General features: G+C 38.6%; 1 protein-coding gene across 2 annotated transcripts in view; it reads right to left on the minus strand.

The window, feature by feature from the left end:
* The window catches only part of ham (hamlet), a 38,937-nt gene extending 18,928 nt beyond the window's left edge, over window positions 1–20,009 (minus strand). Inside the window, exons 1-2 of one of the 2 annotated variants that reach the window (XM_030388620.2) lie at window positions 19,559–20,009; window positions 1,814–2,406 (exon numbers count right to left, since the gene is read on the minus strand). In XM_030388620.2, coding sequence (XP_030244480.2) covers window positions 1,814–2,406; window positions 19,559–19,619 — 654 coding nt within the window. In that variant the 5' untranslated portion in view covers window positions 19,620–20,009. Of the gene's footprint in view, window positions 1–1,813; window positions 2,407–6,501; window positions 7,057–19,558 lie in introns of those variants that run through there. The other variant, XM_089258086.1, reaches the window with a different exon arrangement.
* Between the last annotated feature and the right edge of the window lie 282 nt (window positions 20,010–20,291).

Genomic DNA, 20,291 nt, shown 5'->3' on the forward strand with positions numbered 1-20,291 from the left:
TTTATTAAAAAAAAAAAAAGTATGAAAAATGAAAAAGAGGCCACAAAATGCGTACAAAAACATGGCACAGTCAATGGGCAAGAAAAATATTTACGCGCCAGAGATAATCTCTTCAAAGTGTTGGGTTCACACCACGGCTTCAGGGGCTTCAAATTGCCATAGATACAGAAACACAAGCTAAAGATACAGCTACAGATACGGCCAATGTATCTGTCAAAACGGAAATGTGAACGGGAGAGAGAGAGAGAGAGGGAGAGGGAAAAGTGCGCTTGATTTGAGGATCATCCAGTGAGCAAAAAAAAAAAAATATATATATATATATATACATATATGAAAAGGAAGGGATCAACGCAAGGACTGTCTGTCAACGTGTCCTTTTGCCAATTTTGCCACTGCCAACTGTCGTTTTGGCTCGAGTGCCAGCAGCAGCAACAACAATAATATTATTGTTGCAATACCTGAGACAGAAAGAGAGAGAGGAGAGAGAGAGAGCCTAGGGTAGGGTCCTCAGATTCCCTCTGACAATTGTCAACAGGCTCGAGGCGCGATAATTTGATTGGATTGTCTGTCAGTTTGTCTGCCTGCAAAAGTGTCAGTTGACCGACAGTCGGACCGACTGACTGACAAGCAATCGAAGGGTTCGCGTCCCAAACTAATTGGAATCATCAGGCCGAGCCTCAACTTAAGCCTCATTTAGGGCGCACTTTGTGGATGGCCCGGTGAGACTCACAAAATTAGCTCTGGCCAAGGATTAGGCACATTTGACTGACAATTGAGCGTAGCCCAGACACAGAAATTGAACCAGAGCAAGAGCCACTGCTAATCAAATCTTTTTCCAATCGTTTGATTTTCCCAACGAAAAAAAAAAAATATCGCACAATTTTTGGGCAATTTTCGCATAAAAATTTCGCGCGCAGCTTTGATGGGATTAAATTTCCCGTGTGGAAAAAAAGGAAGCGGAAATTGGAGACGATTTGCAGACCGAAAATTCGCACATATGCGAAAGGATTATGATGAACATATATATATTAGTGAGAGAGGGAGAGAGAAGTATATATTATATATGGTATCTATAACAATGTCACGAGCTGAACAAAATGTTTCAATTTGCGGTTTTTTATTTGTGTTAAGGGTAGAGAAAATTTAGGAATCAATGGAACACTCAGAGCATATAAGAAATACAGCAACAGACTATATAAAAATATATGATTAGAATAGAAACTTATGCAGCTATCAATATTATCAATTTCCTTGACAATTTTGATCATCTAGTCCAAAGTTTAAAAATTCAACCACGTCATGCCTAATGGTCGTCGAGATGATAATACTATCTTTTATTGTTTCCAGTTAACGATAAGGCTGATAAATTCTAAGAACTAGATTCCTTTGATATCTCAATTGAAGTGTTTTTGGTAATTGTTATAATGGACTGAAGAAGTTCTCTAGCATAGTGTTATAATCTCAAAAAGGAAACACTAAAATTAAAATCAGATAGTAGTATCATTTATAGCTATAAATATAGAGAATTATTTATTGATGTATTGGCAGATGATATTGATTTTGATATCTTTTATTTAGACTAAAAAATGACTAAAGTACTTAATGAGGCTATATAAAACCGACTCCAATAAAGCTCTCTAATAAATTTTAAATGGCCGAAATTTCGTTTAGACTTCTATATTTCATTAAGCAAAAGTAGCCACAGCAAAAAATTTTGAAGTAGAAACTACTATACTGTATCAAATTGAATTCTTAATAGATTTGGGAAAGTTCATGTGAGTAAATCTATAATCTAATCAATTAGTTTACTCACCTCCCAGGCCAAGTGGCGATCGCTGGGCTGCTGGCACAGGTGCATGGGAAAGGGTCCGTAGCGGGAGTCGCGTGGTAAATCGGTCTTGGCATAGACGCCATTATCACGAATGTCCATATCACAAAAGGGGTCGCGCAGGCGCGCCATCTGCATTAGAAACTCCTGCGTCTTGTCGCTGAAGAGGTGCTCCATGTTGGTGCCGCTGGCGGAACCAGAGCCGGAACCAGAACCGGAGCCGGAGCCAGAGCCGGAGGCAGAGATCGAGGCAGAGACTGAAGCGGGCGGCGAGCGTTGCAGTCGCTGTTGCTGCAAATGCAATGCTAAATGCGGCGGCGGCGGCAGCGATGGCTGCTGCTGAAGGGACTGCGACTGCGACGCCGACTGCGAGGGCTGCTGAAGCAGCGCCGCAGGGGGCGGGGATATCGTTGGCGGCAGATGGCGACCGAACGTCTCCTCGGGCCGAGCCTGGCTGGAGGTCAAGTGCGCCGGCGGCAGCGGACCAAAGGGCGGCGCTCCACTGCTGAGATCCAAATGATGATGATGATGATGATGGTGGCGCACGACGCTCGGATCGTAGTCGTCGCCGTTAGAGCCTGTGAAAGAAGAGGGCGATAACGATTAACGATTATCGATTAACGATTAGCGTTCAGCATTCGCAAGTTTGACTTTGCTCAAGTGGCTCGTAATCCACATCAAGATCAGTTGCTCAGCGACTGTCAGTCCACAAATAGAAAGTGGCCTAGATAAAGACGTCTCATATCTCTGACAATGACAACGTACACCCACACCCACACCCTCACCCACATAGACATATGGACATCATATCAGCCTGGTATCGGAGTTGTCATCGTTGTTTAATTTGGTGTTTGGGTCTCTATCTCATTGACTTTGGCAATTCTTGCGCACTTCAGAGCGAATGAGTGGAGAGAGAGAGAGAGAGAGAGAGAATGGGCGATCCCTCAATTTGTACATCGATTATCTATAATGGGGCCCCACTGTACTGTGCCACGGCATGGCGCGTGAAGTGCGCGTTCGCAGCTCACCTGTAGATCGAATTACACGATTGTATTTGATTGCTTGTAGTTATGCAGCCTGTGCAAACAATGTCGTCGAATCGAATACCTCGCGGCAACTATTCGAAATATTTCTGATATTTTGTTTACTTGCTATATTAAATTTTTTGTTTCTGCATTTGGTTTTGTATTTATTTCGAAAGATGTGACTTGTTCAGCTGTTGCTTATCAAATAAATAGACAAAACAACAGAACACAACGATTCCCCGAACCAGACTAGACATTTGAGATGACATTTAACTCAGCGCCAAAGTTTTACATATATGATATGGACTCTACTCTCCTTTGACTGATATAATCAACAGTTTATTTATCATCATTTGATAAGATCCTAACATGTGATATGTTTCATAAAAACATTTTTGTAGCAGTGCAAAAAGTTTCTTTAAAGTTTCAAGTTGTAATTTATTATAGTAGATAATTCTTTTGTTTCCTTAAATTATAATAAGGAAAAAACTTGTATTAACATTGGCAGAAAATACAGAAAATCTTCTGATGACTGGTTGAAGATTTACCAATCCATTCTCAATCTCCTTCTCATTTTCATTCTCATTCTCATCATCATCATCATCTCACCTCGTCCTCATCCTCACTGAATATCGTTCTCAGTCTCATTATTAATTTAATTTATTCTTTTTCTGCTTCTCTTTAACATTCTTACGGTCATTCGTATTTTCATTCTAATTCTCCTTTTCAACTTCCCTCTTATTCTTTTTCTCTTCCACATTGTCATTCCCATTCATCTTCATTCTCATTTTCATTTCTTTTTATCATTATCATTATATTTATATTTCGCGATTTGTCTTACTTTTCTTTCTCTTTTTCTCTCTCTCGCTCTCTATCTCTCTCTCTCTCTCTCTCTCTCTCTCTCTCTCTCTTTCTCTCTCTCTCTCTCTCTCTCTTTCTGTGTCTTCCTGTCTATTGCTAATAACCCATATTCCCACAACTTGAAAAAGTTCTTAACAAGCCTCAACACACTTTTGATCTCACACCAATTCTCTGCACGCACACCCACACACTCACTCACACACAGATAATCATGAAGAAACACTTGTCAAAAATGTTGCACAAATTACGCACCGATTATTTATTTATTTACTGTTCTTGTAGTTGCTATTGTTGTTGTTGTTGTTGTAGTTGTTGTCATTGTTGTCTGGGGCTTGCAGCTAGCTACCTAGTGGCTTATTTAAACACTCGAAACTAAATCGTAATTTGAGCTGTTAGACAGAAATATATATATATATATATATATGTATGTGTGTATATATGACAAGCGCTGTCCAAGTTACAGGGCAACAAATAGCCAAGATAAGAGGCGAAGTGAAAACGAAATCGAAAACGAGAGGCCGAAAAAAAAAAGATATCGTCCAGTCAGTCAGAGCGCGCACACACGACAGCCGCAATAGGTAGTAACAGTAATACGAGCTCTTGTCGAATACCCAGTTGATAAGTATCTGCCATATAAATAAGCCGCACACACACATACAGACACACACACAAGCACACCCGCAAACACCCGCACACGCATTGGCAAGTGGTTTACCAATCCACAACAAGCTGACAAGTTTCGCACTTGCCTGGCACACGCTATTTGCATAATATCCTTAACAAAGCCCATCCGAAATCGAGCCTTATTTGCTGCTGTCCGTCTCACTCTCTATCTCTCTCTCTATCTCGCTCTTCCGTCCCGCTTTGAAGTGCCTTTGTGGGCACCGCCTGTCTTCGCGCCCACCAAACCAGAACTACACTAAGTCCATCCGTTAGCTATACAGTTATAATCGTACCGGAGCTACTACTATATAGCATAGCGTTGCTCCGAGCGATAAGCGCGATGAGTACTCGGTATCAGTTGTAGCTGTTCCTTCAGCTGTGTATGAAGCGGGTTTTTTATTTTATTTCTATTTCTATTTTGTTGTTGGTGGTGTTGTTGTTGTTGTTGTTATTGTATTTTCGGTTCTTCACAGCTATCATGACAATTTATTATTCACATCCACTTAGGCACATGTGTTTCGGTTTAAGTTTTCGGTTCTGTTTGGGGTCTCTGCTAATTAGTTTAGTTAATTACATTTCGGATTTGTTTTAAACTGTTGCAAACTGCGCTTTTGTTCGAAAATTGTATTTTGCTTTTCTTCTCTGTCTCAATCTCTATCTCTCTCTTTCTCTCTCTTTTTTCTTTGATAAGATGCCAACTGTGAATCACTCGAGATGCAAGCTGCGGCACAGAGATTTGCAATTGCTTTAAATATCTGAGTTGGATCTCAGGGTATTTTCTTTTTATAATTTTTTTTTTCCAGAGTCTCTTGAAAAGCTTGGAAATAGTTAAGCAAGTAAACAAATCGAAAAGGAATTTCAATAGATCATATGCAGGATTTATATATTCAACTAGACAATTTTTTATATATATTTATTTTATATATATTCATAAAAGAGTTCTCGAAGTTATTTCAAATTTTTCCCAGCTTGCTAACATTTGAATTATCAATATATTATTCATCATTCCCACCCTCGAATATCTTTTACACCCTACATGAATTTATTTCAAGTTTCTAATTCCTTTTCCTGCTTTTATTCCAAAGAAGATGAGAAAACCATTCGCAATTATAATGAAACTCTAGGTCTAGTAGATCGATCGATCAGTAATCTATAGCTAAAGATACTTTATATAACGATATCCAAGACAAATTTGCATGAGTATGTGGATAACTCACAGCGCATATAACGTATATTCTGTACTCTAAGATAGATCATGATTGCATTAAGTATCTATGCGTTAACTGAGTGCAGATATAAATCATCTAAGCAGAGATAAGTTTGTGGCTGAGATTTACACACAAATCGAGAAAGACTTTCATTTAGTTTCTATTTTGCTTTCAGTGAATTAAGTATCTTTGGAGACCCGAGAAACATTTGTCAGATGAAACCACTTTAAGAACTATTATGCAATATAGATAGTATATATGATAAATATATGATTTCACTACATTATCGCAGCAGATGTATTCCATATTTCTCTTCGCAAAATACTTCTAAATCTATTAAAAATATGCTTTACATATATAATACAATATATCTTTCAAGACGTATCTATAAGTTACCTCAATCGGATATGGTTTATTTTTTTTTTTAATTAATTTAACACCCACTGTGAAAAGTATCTGGGCAATTAATTTAGCTCAACACATTGTGTTGCGATAAAGTATCTTTTAGATACTTTAATTGAAAGTTGAGATAATTAGCCAGCTCACACAAAACGGCTGGAAGCTTCTCTTACACACGTCTGCACTGTCACACAATGAATGGAAAACTAAATCCATTTTCTCTACATATAATCGCCACATTTGTTCCAAGACGCGGGGGCCTGTAGACACATATATATGTATATATAGTTATATATATGTATATATAATGTCTCTGTTTCAAAGTAGCTGCTGCGAAATATTTGTGGCAACATCAATTGGTAACTCAAAACTTGACGTTCGCCATAAAAATGCACTGATAAACGCGAAGGCTCGATAGCGGGGGACGGGGGACTGGTGGCGGGACTGTGAGGCGATGTATCCAGCTAACGATAGACACCAGATAAGCGATATGGGTATTTAGTTGAAACCAACCAACCTGGCATAATATAACGTTCGAATAACATGATACGCGTTTCACTTGTAGCTAACACAAATTACAATTGTAAACAATTTTCAGATTCAGATTCCGATTGCGATTGCGATTCCGATTCCGATTCAGATACATTTGGTGGGCCGGACGCGACGCGGCATGGCTACCAGATGCGAGTTGAGTGCGCGGCCCACGTTGCGTATGCGCTATATTATAGATATATTTTCACTATACTCGAACGGTGTCTGTCGTTCTACACTTAAATGTGTTTATGTTCGATTTGGTGTCGTCTCTATCTGCCGGTTGTCTTCGCAAGACTGAGTACCGAACGGATACGTGACGCTGGCAGCGCGACGATAGCGCAAAAGAAGAAGAATAAACACACACAACGCAGAGCTTCAACGAACGCCGGCGTCAGCGTCAACGACGACAGCGACTCCGACTGCGACAGCGACAGCGGCGTTTGAAAAATACTGTGATTTCGTTTTGGCAGTGCGCGCACAGCGACCGAGACTAACTGACTAAGTGATGATGTTCAGTCGACTGCCGACTGCGGAGCACTGCAGTGGCAATGCCAACGGGGGGTGCACAGCAGAGGCGTCGCTTTGGTTGGTTGTTGCTGCTGCCACTGTCGCAGTCGACGTCGCTGCTGCTGCTGCTGCCGTGGCTGGCAATGGTGGTGGCAGAGGCCACAGGATGCCACAGACGATGCTGATGATGATCGAGCGGCTGACTATCTGCCACCGCAGGGGTTGCAAAAGAGAGTGACACCAAAACCGAGAGAGAGGAGAACGAGAGCGAGAGCGAGAGAGAGATGGGAGAGTGAGAGCGAGAGCGTAAAAGCGGCAGAGCTGTATCTGTATCTGACTACCCTGCAGGCAGGCGCTCTCTGCTGCTTCTCTCTGCGTGTGTGTGTGTGTGGGTGCATGTGTGTGTGTGCTTGAATCTGTGTCAGTTTTATAAGCATCCACAACAACAACAACAACGTTTTGTTTTCTGATTGGAATTGAGCAGCGGCGAAGCCCTGGCATAGCTCCTGCTTCAGCTGCTGCCAGCTACTTGTTGTTGTCTGCCTGGCCGCAAAAGGATAGCAAAAATACACACACACACCCGCACACACTTCAATGTGTGCGTGTATATATAGCGCTCTTATTTACTCTGCACAGTTTTCCTATCAGAATGCAGCAGCACACTACTGTATGTATCTCACAGATACACGACAAAAACGTGAGCCGCATCATCAGCAACAACAACAACAACAACAGCAACGACAGCCGCAGTCCAGTCGCAGTCGCAGCCAGCCGCTTGCCGTCGCAGCAGCAGCTGAGGGGAGGAGCCAAAGCAGGATAATAGGGCGTGCACATCTTCGCATTCATTATGCACACATACACACACACACACACATATACACTGACAGACACAAGCGCACTGAGACACCTACACAGCGGCAGACAGAGAGCCACAGATACACAGCTGCAGATACACAAACTGAGAGATACAAATACAGTTGGCTGCTGTGCGCCTGCTGTCTCGCTCGCACACACCTAACTTATTTGCGGTTTGCTGTGTGTGTGTGTGTGTGTATTGTGGCATGGCCAACCCCACTGCGCCCACACACACACACACCGGTAGCTCCCCCTGCTCCTCCTGCTCACTGCAGACCATTTGCAGTCAGACACTGCCAAGTTTCTGGTTTGTGGCTGCCCCCAGTCCCACCTCCCCCTGCTCCCCTTAGGGGGGTTGTACGTGTGTGGGGGTTGGTTTTACTTGCTGCCACCTGCGTCTCTTCCTGTTCCAAAGCGTGCGCAATAAGCACACATTAGCCTAATGGCTGTGTGTGTGTGTGTGGGTGTGGGTGTATGTGTGTGCGTGTGTATTGGCCACAAAAAAATACTCACGGCAATAATTGAAAGCGACTGCGTTGCCTTTTGGCCCGGGGGCTTTTTCTGTTGCGCTTTTTGCTTTCTTTCTTTCTTTTTTTTTTTGCCACTGCCTTTGCCTGTGTGGCGACCCCAACAAGCGAAAATTCACGGTATATGTGTGTGGGTGTGTGTGTGTGTGTGCGGTTAGGCTATGTACATATAAGCTGGATTCCCTTTTTTTTGGCTCTTGGCTTTTGTTTGCAACTTAATTTAGTATCTGTCGTCGAAGTTTACGCCACACAGACACACACACACACACAGACGGACCTAACAGGTTGTGCTGCGTATCGGGCATACATACACACATACATACATATGTATATGGCGGCTTTGTTATTCGTGAGTCGATTCGTTAGGCTGTTGCCAACAATTAACACGTACTTAAAGATATGCGCATATTAAAGGTGTGAAGAAATATTTTTGCAGAGTTTTCATTCATTTAACAAAGAAACACAGATTATAAAAAATATATATATATTTACAAAATATATTTTGTGTAATATATAAACAGTCCAATCAATAATAATTCTTTTTCTTAAAAAAATTTATAAAATATAGACAAGAATAATATAATTATATAAAAAACACAATATATATTATTTCCTATATGCAAAAATTTCTAATTAATAATCAAATTGAAAAAAATAAATTTTGATTTAATAAAATTAGGAAAAAATATCAATAACAAATTAGTTTTACATAATTTAAAGTCTATTTCAACAAAGATAGTTCAAATCTATTATCCATACAAATTTTGTGATAGTGCAATTTACATTTATTAATAAATCAGATTAAATGTTTTAATATATCTTTATACATACTATATAAAATTGGCTTTTATATATTTATTAAAAAAAAAAAAATGCCATAGAAAATAAAAATTGTAGAAAATCAGTTTGTTTTTTTTACATTATTTTTTTGTTTTATCGAAATTCTCTATAAAAATAAAAAATAATTTTTTGTTCTAATATTAAGATATAAAATTGAAGTCGCCTTGACTTGGATTCTTTGAGTATTCAATTAAATATATTATTATTTATTATATTATTGTTATTTCTATATTCACAATAAATATGTAAATATATATGTACGTATAAATATGTTTATATTAAAACATAATAACAATTTTGGATATAAACATATTTATAGATTTATAATCATAAGAACATAAAAAAACTAAAATTAGTTGGCATTGCAGTTGCTCTAATGCCAACTTTAAGCTTCTACATAGCTAATTAAAAACTCCGTTGACCTCTATGAGCAGCCCATATGTGCATATGTATGTATGGTATATATATACATATATCGAGGCGTCATTAGTTTTCTGTTAAATTCTTTATGTTGCTGTTGTTTGTTTCCTGTGGGAGGCGCTATCGGTCATTTTAATAGCTTTTCTGGGTTTTATGGGGGCGCCTAATGGCAAATATTAAAGCTCTGATGCTGTTCGCTGATTTCCTTAAGCACTTTCAGATCCCTACAATTGATGTTGTTGTTGGTAAACATTAGCACGCGCTGATAATTGTTGTACTGTTTGCTTTTCTACTTTTTGTTTTTTTTTTTTTTTTTTTTTTTTTGTTTGCCTGCGCCCGCATAAATACTATTTTTTATATAAATATTTTCAATTGCTGATAATTTTATCTCAAAATTAATTTAAAAAGTACTTTAAAAAATGAAATCGCGCCGCCATAAATCAACACTCAACAGCAATAACATATCTTAAGGCATGATAATTTCGCAAGATGGAATACAGGTTCGCAATGCCAAGGGTCGTGGCATATGTCAACCCTTTGTTGTTGGGGATCGTAAATTAGTATATTTACCCGTTATTTATTTGCATGGGGCCCACTTAAGGGCACTAACTGCATGAAATGTCATAAAATATGAATACAACAAGAGCTGTCAGGCCAATGCCCAACTCTCTATCTGTATCTGTATCTGCATCTGCATCTGCATCTGTATCTCTAGCTGCAACTGTAGCTGTATCTGTATCTATTTGCGCTTGTCAAACAGCAGCAGTCAATTAGGCGCACGTCGCCGTCGGTTAAGTCATTATCATCGGGGTGCACCGAGGGTTGCAAGGGTCGTCGCACGAACAGTAAAGGATACAAAAAAAGAGGGCTCTGAGGTTCTAATAGCGTTAAATTAAAACAACATAATCAACAACATTGCGCCCTTGTCACATAATTTAACACACACTCACACACACGCTTCACTCACTCCACTCTCACACGCTCTCTGCGTGCCTCGCGAAGCGAACAGATAGAAAAGGATTGGGTCGGGTTTATCTGGCGTGTATTTGCATTTCGCTTTGGTTTGCCATAAAAGTCAATGGCTTTTCCATTCGAATTGTTGTCTATCGCCCCGCTCGGGTTGCTCTGGCCCAGGCACAGACTCGAGCCCAGCCTAGTCACACATAATTCATGTGTAAACACGCCTCAAAACTCTATTCATATTGAACATTGCATTACGCAGATTTTCTAGATCACGCAATAAATTTGTTATGCATAGCAGAATAGATAACCAGGCAAGGGGCGAATGTGTGAGAAGAGAGAATATATTGAAAAATTTCTCTATATAAGGAAATGAATATTAATGTAAATGTATTACAAATATTTAAATTTTATTAGTAAAGTTAGATATTGATATAATTCTTAGTACAAAAATTATATTCAAATTCGTTGAGCCTTAAACCTGTTTTTATTATTTCGATGGACTGATTTTTGCTTATTTGAGGACATCGAAAAATTAAAAAAAAAAAAAATTGCATTTCATTGGAAGATACTCTTCACGCTTTAACTATCTTTGCAACTAATCGGCAAGAAATTGAAAATGTTTATAGTTTAGCCAGCAGCAGTCGATAACAAAATTAGCTGATGATCTAACTGTGGCAAAATCTAGTTATGATTATATATACTATCTGCTCACTTTCTTTATGCCTGATTAGTAATAATAAATGGCCACAGGTGTGCTAAATCAGCAGAATCATGTTGATAGAAGGCTAAAAACATACAAACAAACAGTTATATATATACATATAAAATAAATAATATTCCTTAAATATAACAAATGACATATATTAACTTCCTTTGCAATAAATAATGTCGGTAATAAAATATTTCTTTCTCTCTCTCTCTCCCACTCTCTCTCTCTTTCTGTCTCACTCAATCTGTGACTCACTCGTCCTTCCTGTCTCTAATTCGCTGTCCTCTCTCCCTCTCACTCTGTCTCTCTCTCTCTCACTTAATCCCTCTCTCTTTCCTATAGAATTTATTTTAGAATGTTCCCCTATCCTCTGTCTCTCTCTATCCTGCGCGATTTAATTTTTGCTAGTTCAAAATTTCCCTGGAAATGACCTAACATCCTCTAAGCTAATCCCCACAAAATTTATAAAATTATCTTTGCCAAAACCCAAAGAGAGAAACCTATTTTGATGATATTTGAGCCTCTTTACATATATATTTACACGTTACCAATTATATTCGTATATAAATAAATTTGTACTTCTCCAATTTCTGATATATCCTTTAGATCTCTACAATTGACAGAGTCACGCTGCTGTTTTCGTATTCGCGCCAAATGTCCAACTGTGCTGAATAGTTTTTCCTTTATGTATTCGCATGTCCTTAGGCGCTGCCCACTTGCCCCGCAATGCCCTCTGTCTTCTGTACAGGGGACTTCACTCTCGTAGCCCCGTAGCTGTCGTCTATAATTAACTCAGCTGGATGGCTGATCTTTGACTTTGACTGTCTGCACAAGGACAATGGATCTTGAGCATATGTGCAGCAGCTTTTGTAAGAGATTTTCAACAAGTATGCGGAGAGTGCTCTAAGTTCTAGTATGAGTATGGGTATGAGTATGTGTATGAGTGTGCGCATGAGCATGAGTATGAGTACGAGTATAGGTATTCCGCCTGTACGTATTCGTTCTCGTATTCATATTCATTTGTATGCTGCCCCCTTTTTTGTTTGCAAGTTTCGCACTGCGGTGCTTGAAGAAATCAAAAGTCGTCTCGCTTATTGTTCGACGAGTGGCAATGTGTACTGTACACACATATACATAAAAGCATATGCATGCTTGCATGTGTGTGCGTGTGTGTGTGTGTATCTGCCTTTGCTGATCTTGTAAGAGCTCACGTTTTTCGATTGTGTGTCTTATTGACATGCCAGCACTACCAGGACGACGGCTGCTATCGCTATTGTTCGGGAAACGGAAGTCCTGCCTTTTGCCGTACAAATGCCCAAAAATACAAAACGAAGAAGCCGGAGCAGAATCGCAATGCTACCCAAAGGCAACGGCAGAGGCAAAAAAAAAAAAAAAAAACCCATGCCGCGTTCTCAAGTCAAATTGAAGTAGTCTCGTCGCACTCTATAATTATAACGAGGTCAACTGCCAGATCCTGCCCTGCCCTTCCCTGCCGCTGCACTCTGGGCAGATGATGTCTGAGTAGGCGTGGCACGTAACTTAATACCAAAGCTGCAAACGCACTCGCTGCCGAGGCACGCGCCCCTAACAACCGGCTAACTACCCAGCGACTGCAATTCGCACCGGAAGATGCTGCAAGCCAAGATCTCTGCAGTTATCTCCAGCTGCCCCGGTCCGAGAGGGTTCGCGAAAACCACGAAAATAAAGAACCCAGAGAAACCGTGAATATCTCTGAGCGTACATATGCCGAAATGATTATAAAATGTCACTCAGATGCGTAACCCTTCTCGGGGTAAGAACTCTGCTACAATTTTTATCTATTTTATTTTTTATTTTTTCTTATTTTTTTACCTATACATTTTTTTAATTAACGTGAGAAAACCACATAAATAACATATATCATTATTTGTAGAGCTGTTTGACTATTTACTCTGATTTTGTTATTTTGTCATGGATTTTCTCATTTTACACACACGCACACACACACACACTCTTAAATAAGATGACGGACTACGTTTCACTCGCTCGATGTCAATGAAAGACGGTGCTACCACAAACACACACATGCATACACATACATACACTTAAGCACTCACACATGCTGCCTTTGGAGAGCGAATTTTATGACAAATTTGACAAATCTGTCGCCACAATAGAACAAAATTTAAAATCACGATAAATACTAGAAATATTCAACTGACTCATACTCTATTTTGTACAAAATGTTTCTCTTATTACACATTCTCAAACTGTGACTCCCAATCAGTTGCTTTCAAACTGCCGCTTGAGCTAAGGCTGAGCTTGAAGAGCAAAGATTCAACAATACGTAAGCTTTCAAGGGAAAATATATACATATTTAAATACATATATAGTTAGTATATACTAAATTGTCGAAGACAGGTTTACTCATTACAAATTTTACCAAAAATAATAATTTAATTTAAAATAATAAATAGAAATAAATAGTTCAATAGTTCACAAATAAAAAACTATATTTACTTAACGCCATTGTTATTCATTTTACTAATAATTAAAAGAATAAATTAATTTAATTAAAAATTAATTCAACACTTTATATGCTCTACTTAATATATTAAAATACGCAAATATTATATCAAGCCAATATACTCTGCTTACGACACGAGCACGATGCACAAGCTCCAAAAAAAAAAAAATATATATATATATAAAATAAAATTGAAATAACAACAACAATATTTGTATTATGGCCCAACTGAAGTGCTAAGTGCTTTGATATCAATACTCGCTCGAAGCTGCGCTGCCGACGTCGTCGTCGACGTCGACGCTTGAGTATTGGGAGCAGCAGCGACAGCAACAACGGAATAAGTTGGCATCACGTCGTCCACCGTACAGAAGAAACGTCGCTTTGGCGTAAAACCCATAAAAACCAAACACTTGCTCACTCATATCTCGCTCTCTCTCTTTCGCACTTGCGTGCTGTCGCGCCTATCTGGCGGTGTCTCTCTCTCTCTCTCTCTCTCTCTCTTCGATATGTCTCTGCTGCTCCATAAAAGTGTACTATGCACTTATTGTTGTTGTTATTTGAAAGGCGATTATTTACTATCTATTTTCTAATATGAAAATAAACACATTAACGATTAAGGGGAAGCAAGCAAACATTGATATGATCAACCTTTAGATGCCCTGTAAATGTGATGGGTAGAGTCTAAAAGACACCATAGACAAGCCCCATGAAGTGCATCTAATGTAATCAGATCACAACATACCCTGTCAATAGTTGTCTCATACTAGAGGACATACAGTGCTCAGCTATGCTGAAACTTGAGGCTTGTGGTTTGTCTCCGGAAAATTTCTGGGCACTCGCAGTGATACCCGGTGCCAGTCATAGCTATCTGATTGTCAGGTATCAGACACTTTGTAAACAGTTTTATAATTGACAACAATAAAATACAATGTTATGGCTAGAGGAGTGATTAATATATATGAGACCGAGTAATACCCCCTTCTAGATGATATTGGCTGTAATCCTAAGCCTAGACAGCAAATTGCTTTTAAGCTGAATTGCTAAAGAATTCAAGTTGATTTGATAAGGAAACCAAGTGAATATAAGGAAGATGTTATTGACAGTCAGCTAGCTGAATTGCTAAAGAATTCAAGTTGATTTGATAAGGAAACCAAGTGAATATAAGGAAGATGTTATTGACAGTCAGCACTCGATAAAGGAAACTGAATCTACAGTCTTGACTGCGCAGACTTTTACTGCTCGCACACTTGTCGCCGCTTTGCCAGACTAGATTAGGAATGACCATCGTTAATATGTATGTATGTATATGAAGAATTTTATGAATGGGCCGCTTATCTTTATAGCCTACCATCATAACTATAGCCATCAAATCATATATACTGTCGATTCGATTGTAATGGCAAAATGTCATTCTACGTGAAAAGAGAACTCCAAACTATCTTGTTGTCAGCTACTAATCGTATAACGATATTTATGTATATGTTCCATTTAAGGACTGCCCTATGGCATGCCATGATATATCAAGTGTGAACTATCTGTCATGTAATGGACACTGTAAACATAGAAAGACGAAAGACGAAGAACGGTACGAGACTCATAAACAATGGTCCAATGACAAGAGAATGACAGTGGCTTCGATAAAGCAAAGCCCGTTCGTATACAATATGCGAACAGTAGACGTTGAGTGGGAGGGGGAGTGGAGGAGTGAAGGAGAATGGGGTATACAATCACGTTTCCCAGTAAGTCGGAATCAAAGTAAACACACGAAACGATCTTGTCGAAGAGGGGCAAAGCAACTATATCAGCGACTCATAATATAGTACATACACATATATATATAGCATATATAGAGGTCGCATCTCTTGTAAACAAGTTGAGTAGTAGGTCGAACGATAAAAAATATAAAATGAAGAGCACTGAAGGAAAATTCAGCAACTCGCAAAGTAATTGACTGACTGATTGAGTGACTCGAGTGATTGATTGAATGAGTGTGCGTGTGCGCGAGTGTATGAATATGTTGCCTACGGGTCGATCGATTATGGCCGAGTTAAAAGGGTGCTTAACTTTATTGGCCATCATATAATCGTATATAACGTATACGCAGGGTCTGCTCGTGGCTATCTTTGTCTTCTATCTAGACAAGAGTTTCGTTTTTTATCTGCAAGCGCACACAAACACTCTTGCTTTCGGTGGGGACAGTGCCAGTCTTTTGAGTGTCGAATCAGGCAAATAAACGTCCAAAGTATTCGGTAATAAATTGTCGAAATTGGAAGAATAATTCGAGCATTGTAAATTCATAAATATATCAGGTGCCTAAAGGTGCCGAGGTGCCGAGGCTGCTATGCCCGTCCATATGATGAAGCAACAATCTCATAAAACCGTCTCGATTCCATATTCTACTTAAAATAGCTGCACACTATTGTCGTTATTATAGTGTGTGCCTAACCCACTTCCCGTGAGAGATATACTAAAAAAATAAAATTGGAAAAAAATTAAATAAAATAATAATAATGATCAAGTAGGTTTCATAAATTTTTTTGGAAATTACCAGCGAAGCGCAAGAAGAAGCATGTCATAGATCTAATCAAGTTTATGGAGCATCCAGCTGCAATAAAGGCGCTGATAAAGCATAATCCAATCTTGATCTTGTGGCTTATCTAACGTTTATCTGCGTCTCCGAGTGCCAAAAAACAAGTAGACTAAAACAGAGTGAAAAAGAGAGAAAGAGAGAGAGAGAGAGCAAGAGTCTAATACACAATCCATTGTCATAGTCGTTGACTATCTGGTTCTTTGGCGTCTTCCATTATCTGCGCTCGTGTTGTAAATAATATGAAGGCGACATTTTTATATTGATGTATTTATGGCGCACTAATGTGCGTTAAGAAACAACAACAACAACAACAACAACAGCAAATAAATTGACTTGAGTCTTCACAACCATTATCAGCCACAAAATATTATGTTTTATGATCCTATATATAGCCATTTCTTGCCTAATTGAATGATATGATAGCAGGTTTAGAAAATATTTTAATAGCTCTTAATACAATCGATTCACAGGTAATAAAAATATAAAAAAAAACACATACAGAAACATACGCACACACACACACACGCTGATACCGTTGTCCACTGCTGTCACTCACTTTTTGATATGACGCTGAAATTTAAAGTCGCTGCAATTTGTTGTTGTTGTTGTAGTTATTATGGATTATTCTTGAATTGTTGTATATTTGGCTTTTACTTAATACTGCGGAATTTTTGAGAGAAAAGTTCAGCTTGATTTGAGGCGGGGAATTACTCGAGTCTAACTAGGCATATTTATTATAGACAGATCTTAAATTAATCTCCTTTGTTTTTCAATGTTTTTACGCTCCTCTTATCATAACTTTTTTCGAATATATATTTTTTTTTTTTCATAATTATAATAATACGTAACATTCAGTATATATATTCTACTAGATAAGAACTTAAGTCTGACAATTTTATTATGAAACATTTTATATTAACTCTTCAAACAGCTTGGTGCATGGGGGGAAGCATCCATAACATCTAGATGTTTTTTTAGTTTCCCACTTAGGAAGATATTCCCATTATATATATATATATTGAAATTAATAAAAATGTTTACGGAATTTTGGATGTGTTTGTAGATAAAAAAATCATATTATATATATATAAATATATGTATATATATATATATTCATAGATGAAATATTACAATTTATGAATTCCTTGAACCAGCTAATTTATATATCAGTCCATATCTAAAGCTGATTCAGCTCCGATCCCTTTGTTACTATCGAAATAAGTTTGGGCTCAAAAATAAAGTTTTCATCGATTTGATTATGAGCGAATGTGATTCATTTAGGTGAACTATATAGAGCTGGTTGCGGTACACCCGCAGATGAGACAGAATCGTTGTATCGTTGTTTACCGCAGGATCTATATATACGCAAAATACATATATTCGCCTGACTATCGTCAATATATATGAGTACAAGCGATATTATAAGCCCGCATCTCTGGCTTCTCAGAATCCCAATCAATTCTCAGCGGCCCGAATTCAGCACTAACTGAAGCGCAATGCCCATGGGAAAGGGAAACATGTACGCGCATGTGCTATAAATAAAGTTCATAATGCGATTGGGTAATTCTTTGAATCATTTCAATAATAACACAAATACATGCAGCAAGTTTCCTATATAGGCCAGATATCGTACTCTATATGGGCCCATATCACGCCCATGTCCGGAAATCTCTCATATCCTACAAGTAAGTTCATGGAACTAGACCAAGCTACAGATTATCAAATGACATCATGAAATGATAGCTCTCTCTCTCTCTCTCTCTCTCCCTCTCTAGCCTTTAGCTGCTATCGTTAAGCTTATGCAAATACTTACATATACATATGCATATATATGCATGTATGTATTTGTTTAAAAAGAGCTGGTTTCGCAACTTGTCAGGCAGACTTATCACTGGCCAACATTTTCAATGTCAGTTGATTACAGACAATTGCCAGAGCCGAACAGAGCCGAACAGAATTATCATCCGTTCCTCATGCATGCATTGAAGTATTGCTAAATGGGTTTCGGAAGTTTTCACTGATAAAGGCAGACTTGCGGCCTGGCGACTGGATGCTTGGGGGCCTCTGCTTAAAATAGAACCAAATGATTTTGTTCACAGCTTTGAGCATTCACATGTGCGACTGGCAACAATTGTTTATCTGAACAAGAACAACAGAACTTAAACTTATTTCAAACTGAGCTCCAAAAAAAAAAACCCCAAGAGAATAAAAAAAATACAAGAATAACAACGAATCAAAAGTCTCAACAATGGGCAACGAAGAACTAAAAATTTGTCAGGCAATACTACTATGACACAGATGCCTAAGAGCTCTTGCTGCCTAGCCTGGACCGTATCAGCGACTCACGATCGAGCTGTTGCTCAAGTCCCCCTGGTTTAGGTATCAGAAATTAATCGATGCGGCGCCCACAGCAAGTGCTCAATGCTTAAATCTCAATTGCTGTGGTGGGAGAGGGGGGTACTAATGGAAATATTTGAAAGCTCAGATACAGGACTCGAAGAAAAATAAGATGAAGATTTATTAGAAAAGAATTTTTTGCTTTGAATATGATATATGATATGTATATTCATAGTATAGTAGTAACACTAATATTATTGGACGATGAATTTATCATTAAGTTCTAAAAATTATATTTCTAAAAATTACGTTTCCCTGCAGACGCAGAGCTTTGATTTGTATGTACTATGGATCTTGATCCTTAAAATATTCTCATTGGCTCTATAAGGCGAAAATTGCAAGCTTAGAGTAAATTCTTATAGCAGCTTGAGAAGTAGAACGATATACGAAGCATAAAACAATATTTTGATCTGTGTTCACTTATCTATTCAAGCATTCATCTATCCAGCCATATTTACATATATCCATTAATAGGTAATTTATTCAATCCTCGTTACATAAAGCCAAGAAATAAAATACTTTGCGTTCAAAGCCATATATTTTAAATAGATTTATTATAATATATTTGACTAATCTATGTATGTATGTATGTATATTATAGTTAAAGCTATGCGAGTTTAAAAGATTGAAGGTATATATACATATGTATACAAGTATCCATTCAAGCTGATTATTGGTTCATTAAAATGAAACGAATTAACATTTGATCATTGGCTCTTCGCTTACCTTGACTGAATTTTCTAGCAATCGCTTTGGATCGCATTATAATCTCAAGCAGAGACGTCATTAATGCTGAACTTCTCTCTAGTTATATCCACATGATATGCAGGACGCGATTAGCATGGCAAAATGAGTTCAAGAGTTCAGGCCATTGACATTGACACACACTCAATGTGTGTGTGTGTGTGGGTGTATGTGTGTGTGAGTGAGTGTATGCGCACAATTAGAAATCACAACTTGAATTAAGAGCACAAAGGACCGACACAATTTAAAATTTGCATATGAGCGGGCGCCAGGCCGTTCAAGCGGTGGTGGGGAACAGGGGGTGGGGCGTGACGACGGCTAAGACTTTAAAACTGTGGCCAGGCAATGTTTTGGACTTCTGCGGCTCACTTGAGGCACGTGCGAAAGGTTGGCGGTTCAGTTGATTGGAATTACAAACACACACAATATGTATAGATATATGTATATGTAATATAGATATATACATATGCACTACATACATATATAGATCGAAAGACCGACGGCAAAAAGTGTTTTGTTGTTGCAGCGCTTTTGGCATACGAAAAAAGCAAATTGAAGTTTAAGGCACAGAGCGCGAAACAAAAAACGCAGCAACAACAACAATCAAAACTTTGACGCGACTCCGACTGTGTGGCACACACACCTGCCTATTGAAGCTCCTCAGAAGCGACTGACGACGACGATGACGACGACGACGACGGCGGCGGCGGCGGCG

The sequence above is a fragment of the Drosophila navojoa genome, chromosome 3, assembly GCF_054131105.1.
Source record: "Drosophila navojoa isolate 15081-1374.11 chromosome 3, UAZ_NAV_1.0, whole genome shotgun sequence".
NCBI classification, from domain to species: domain Eukaryota; kingdom Metazoa; phylum Arthropoda; class Insecta; order Diptera; family Drosophilidae; genus Drosophila; species Drosophila navojoa.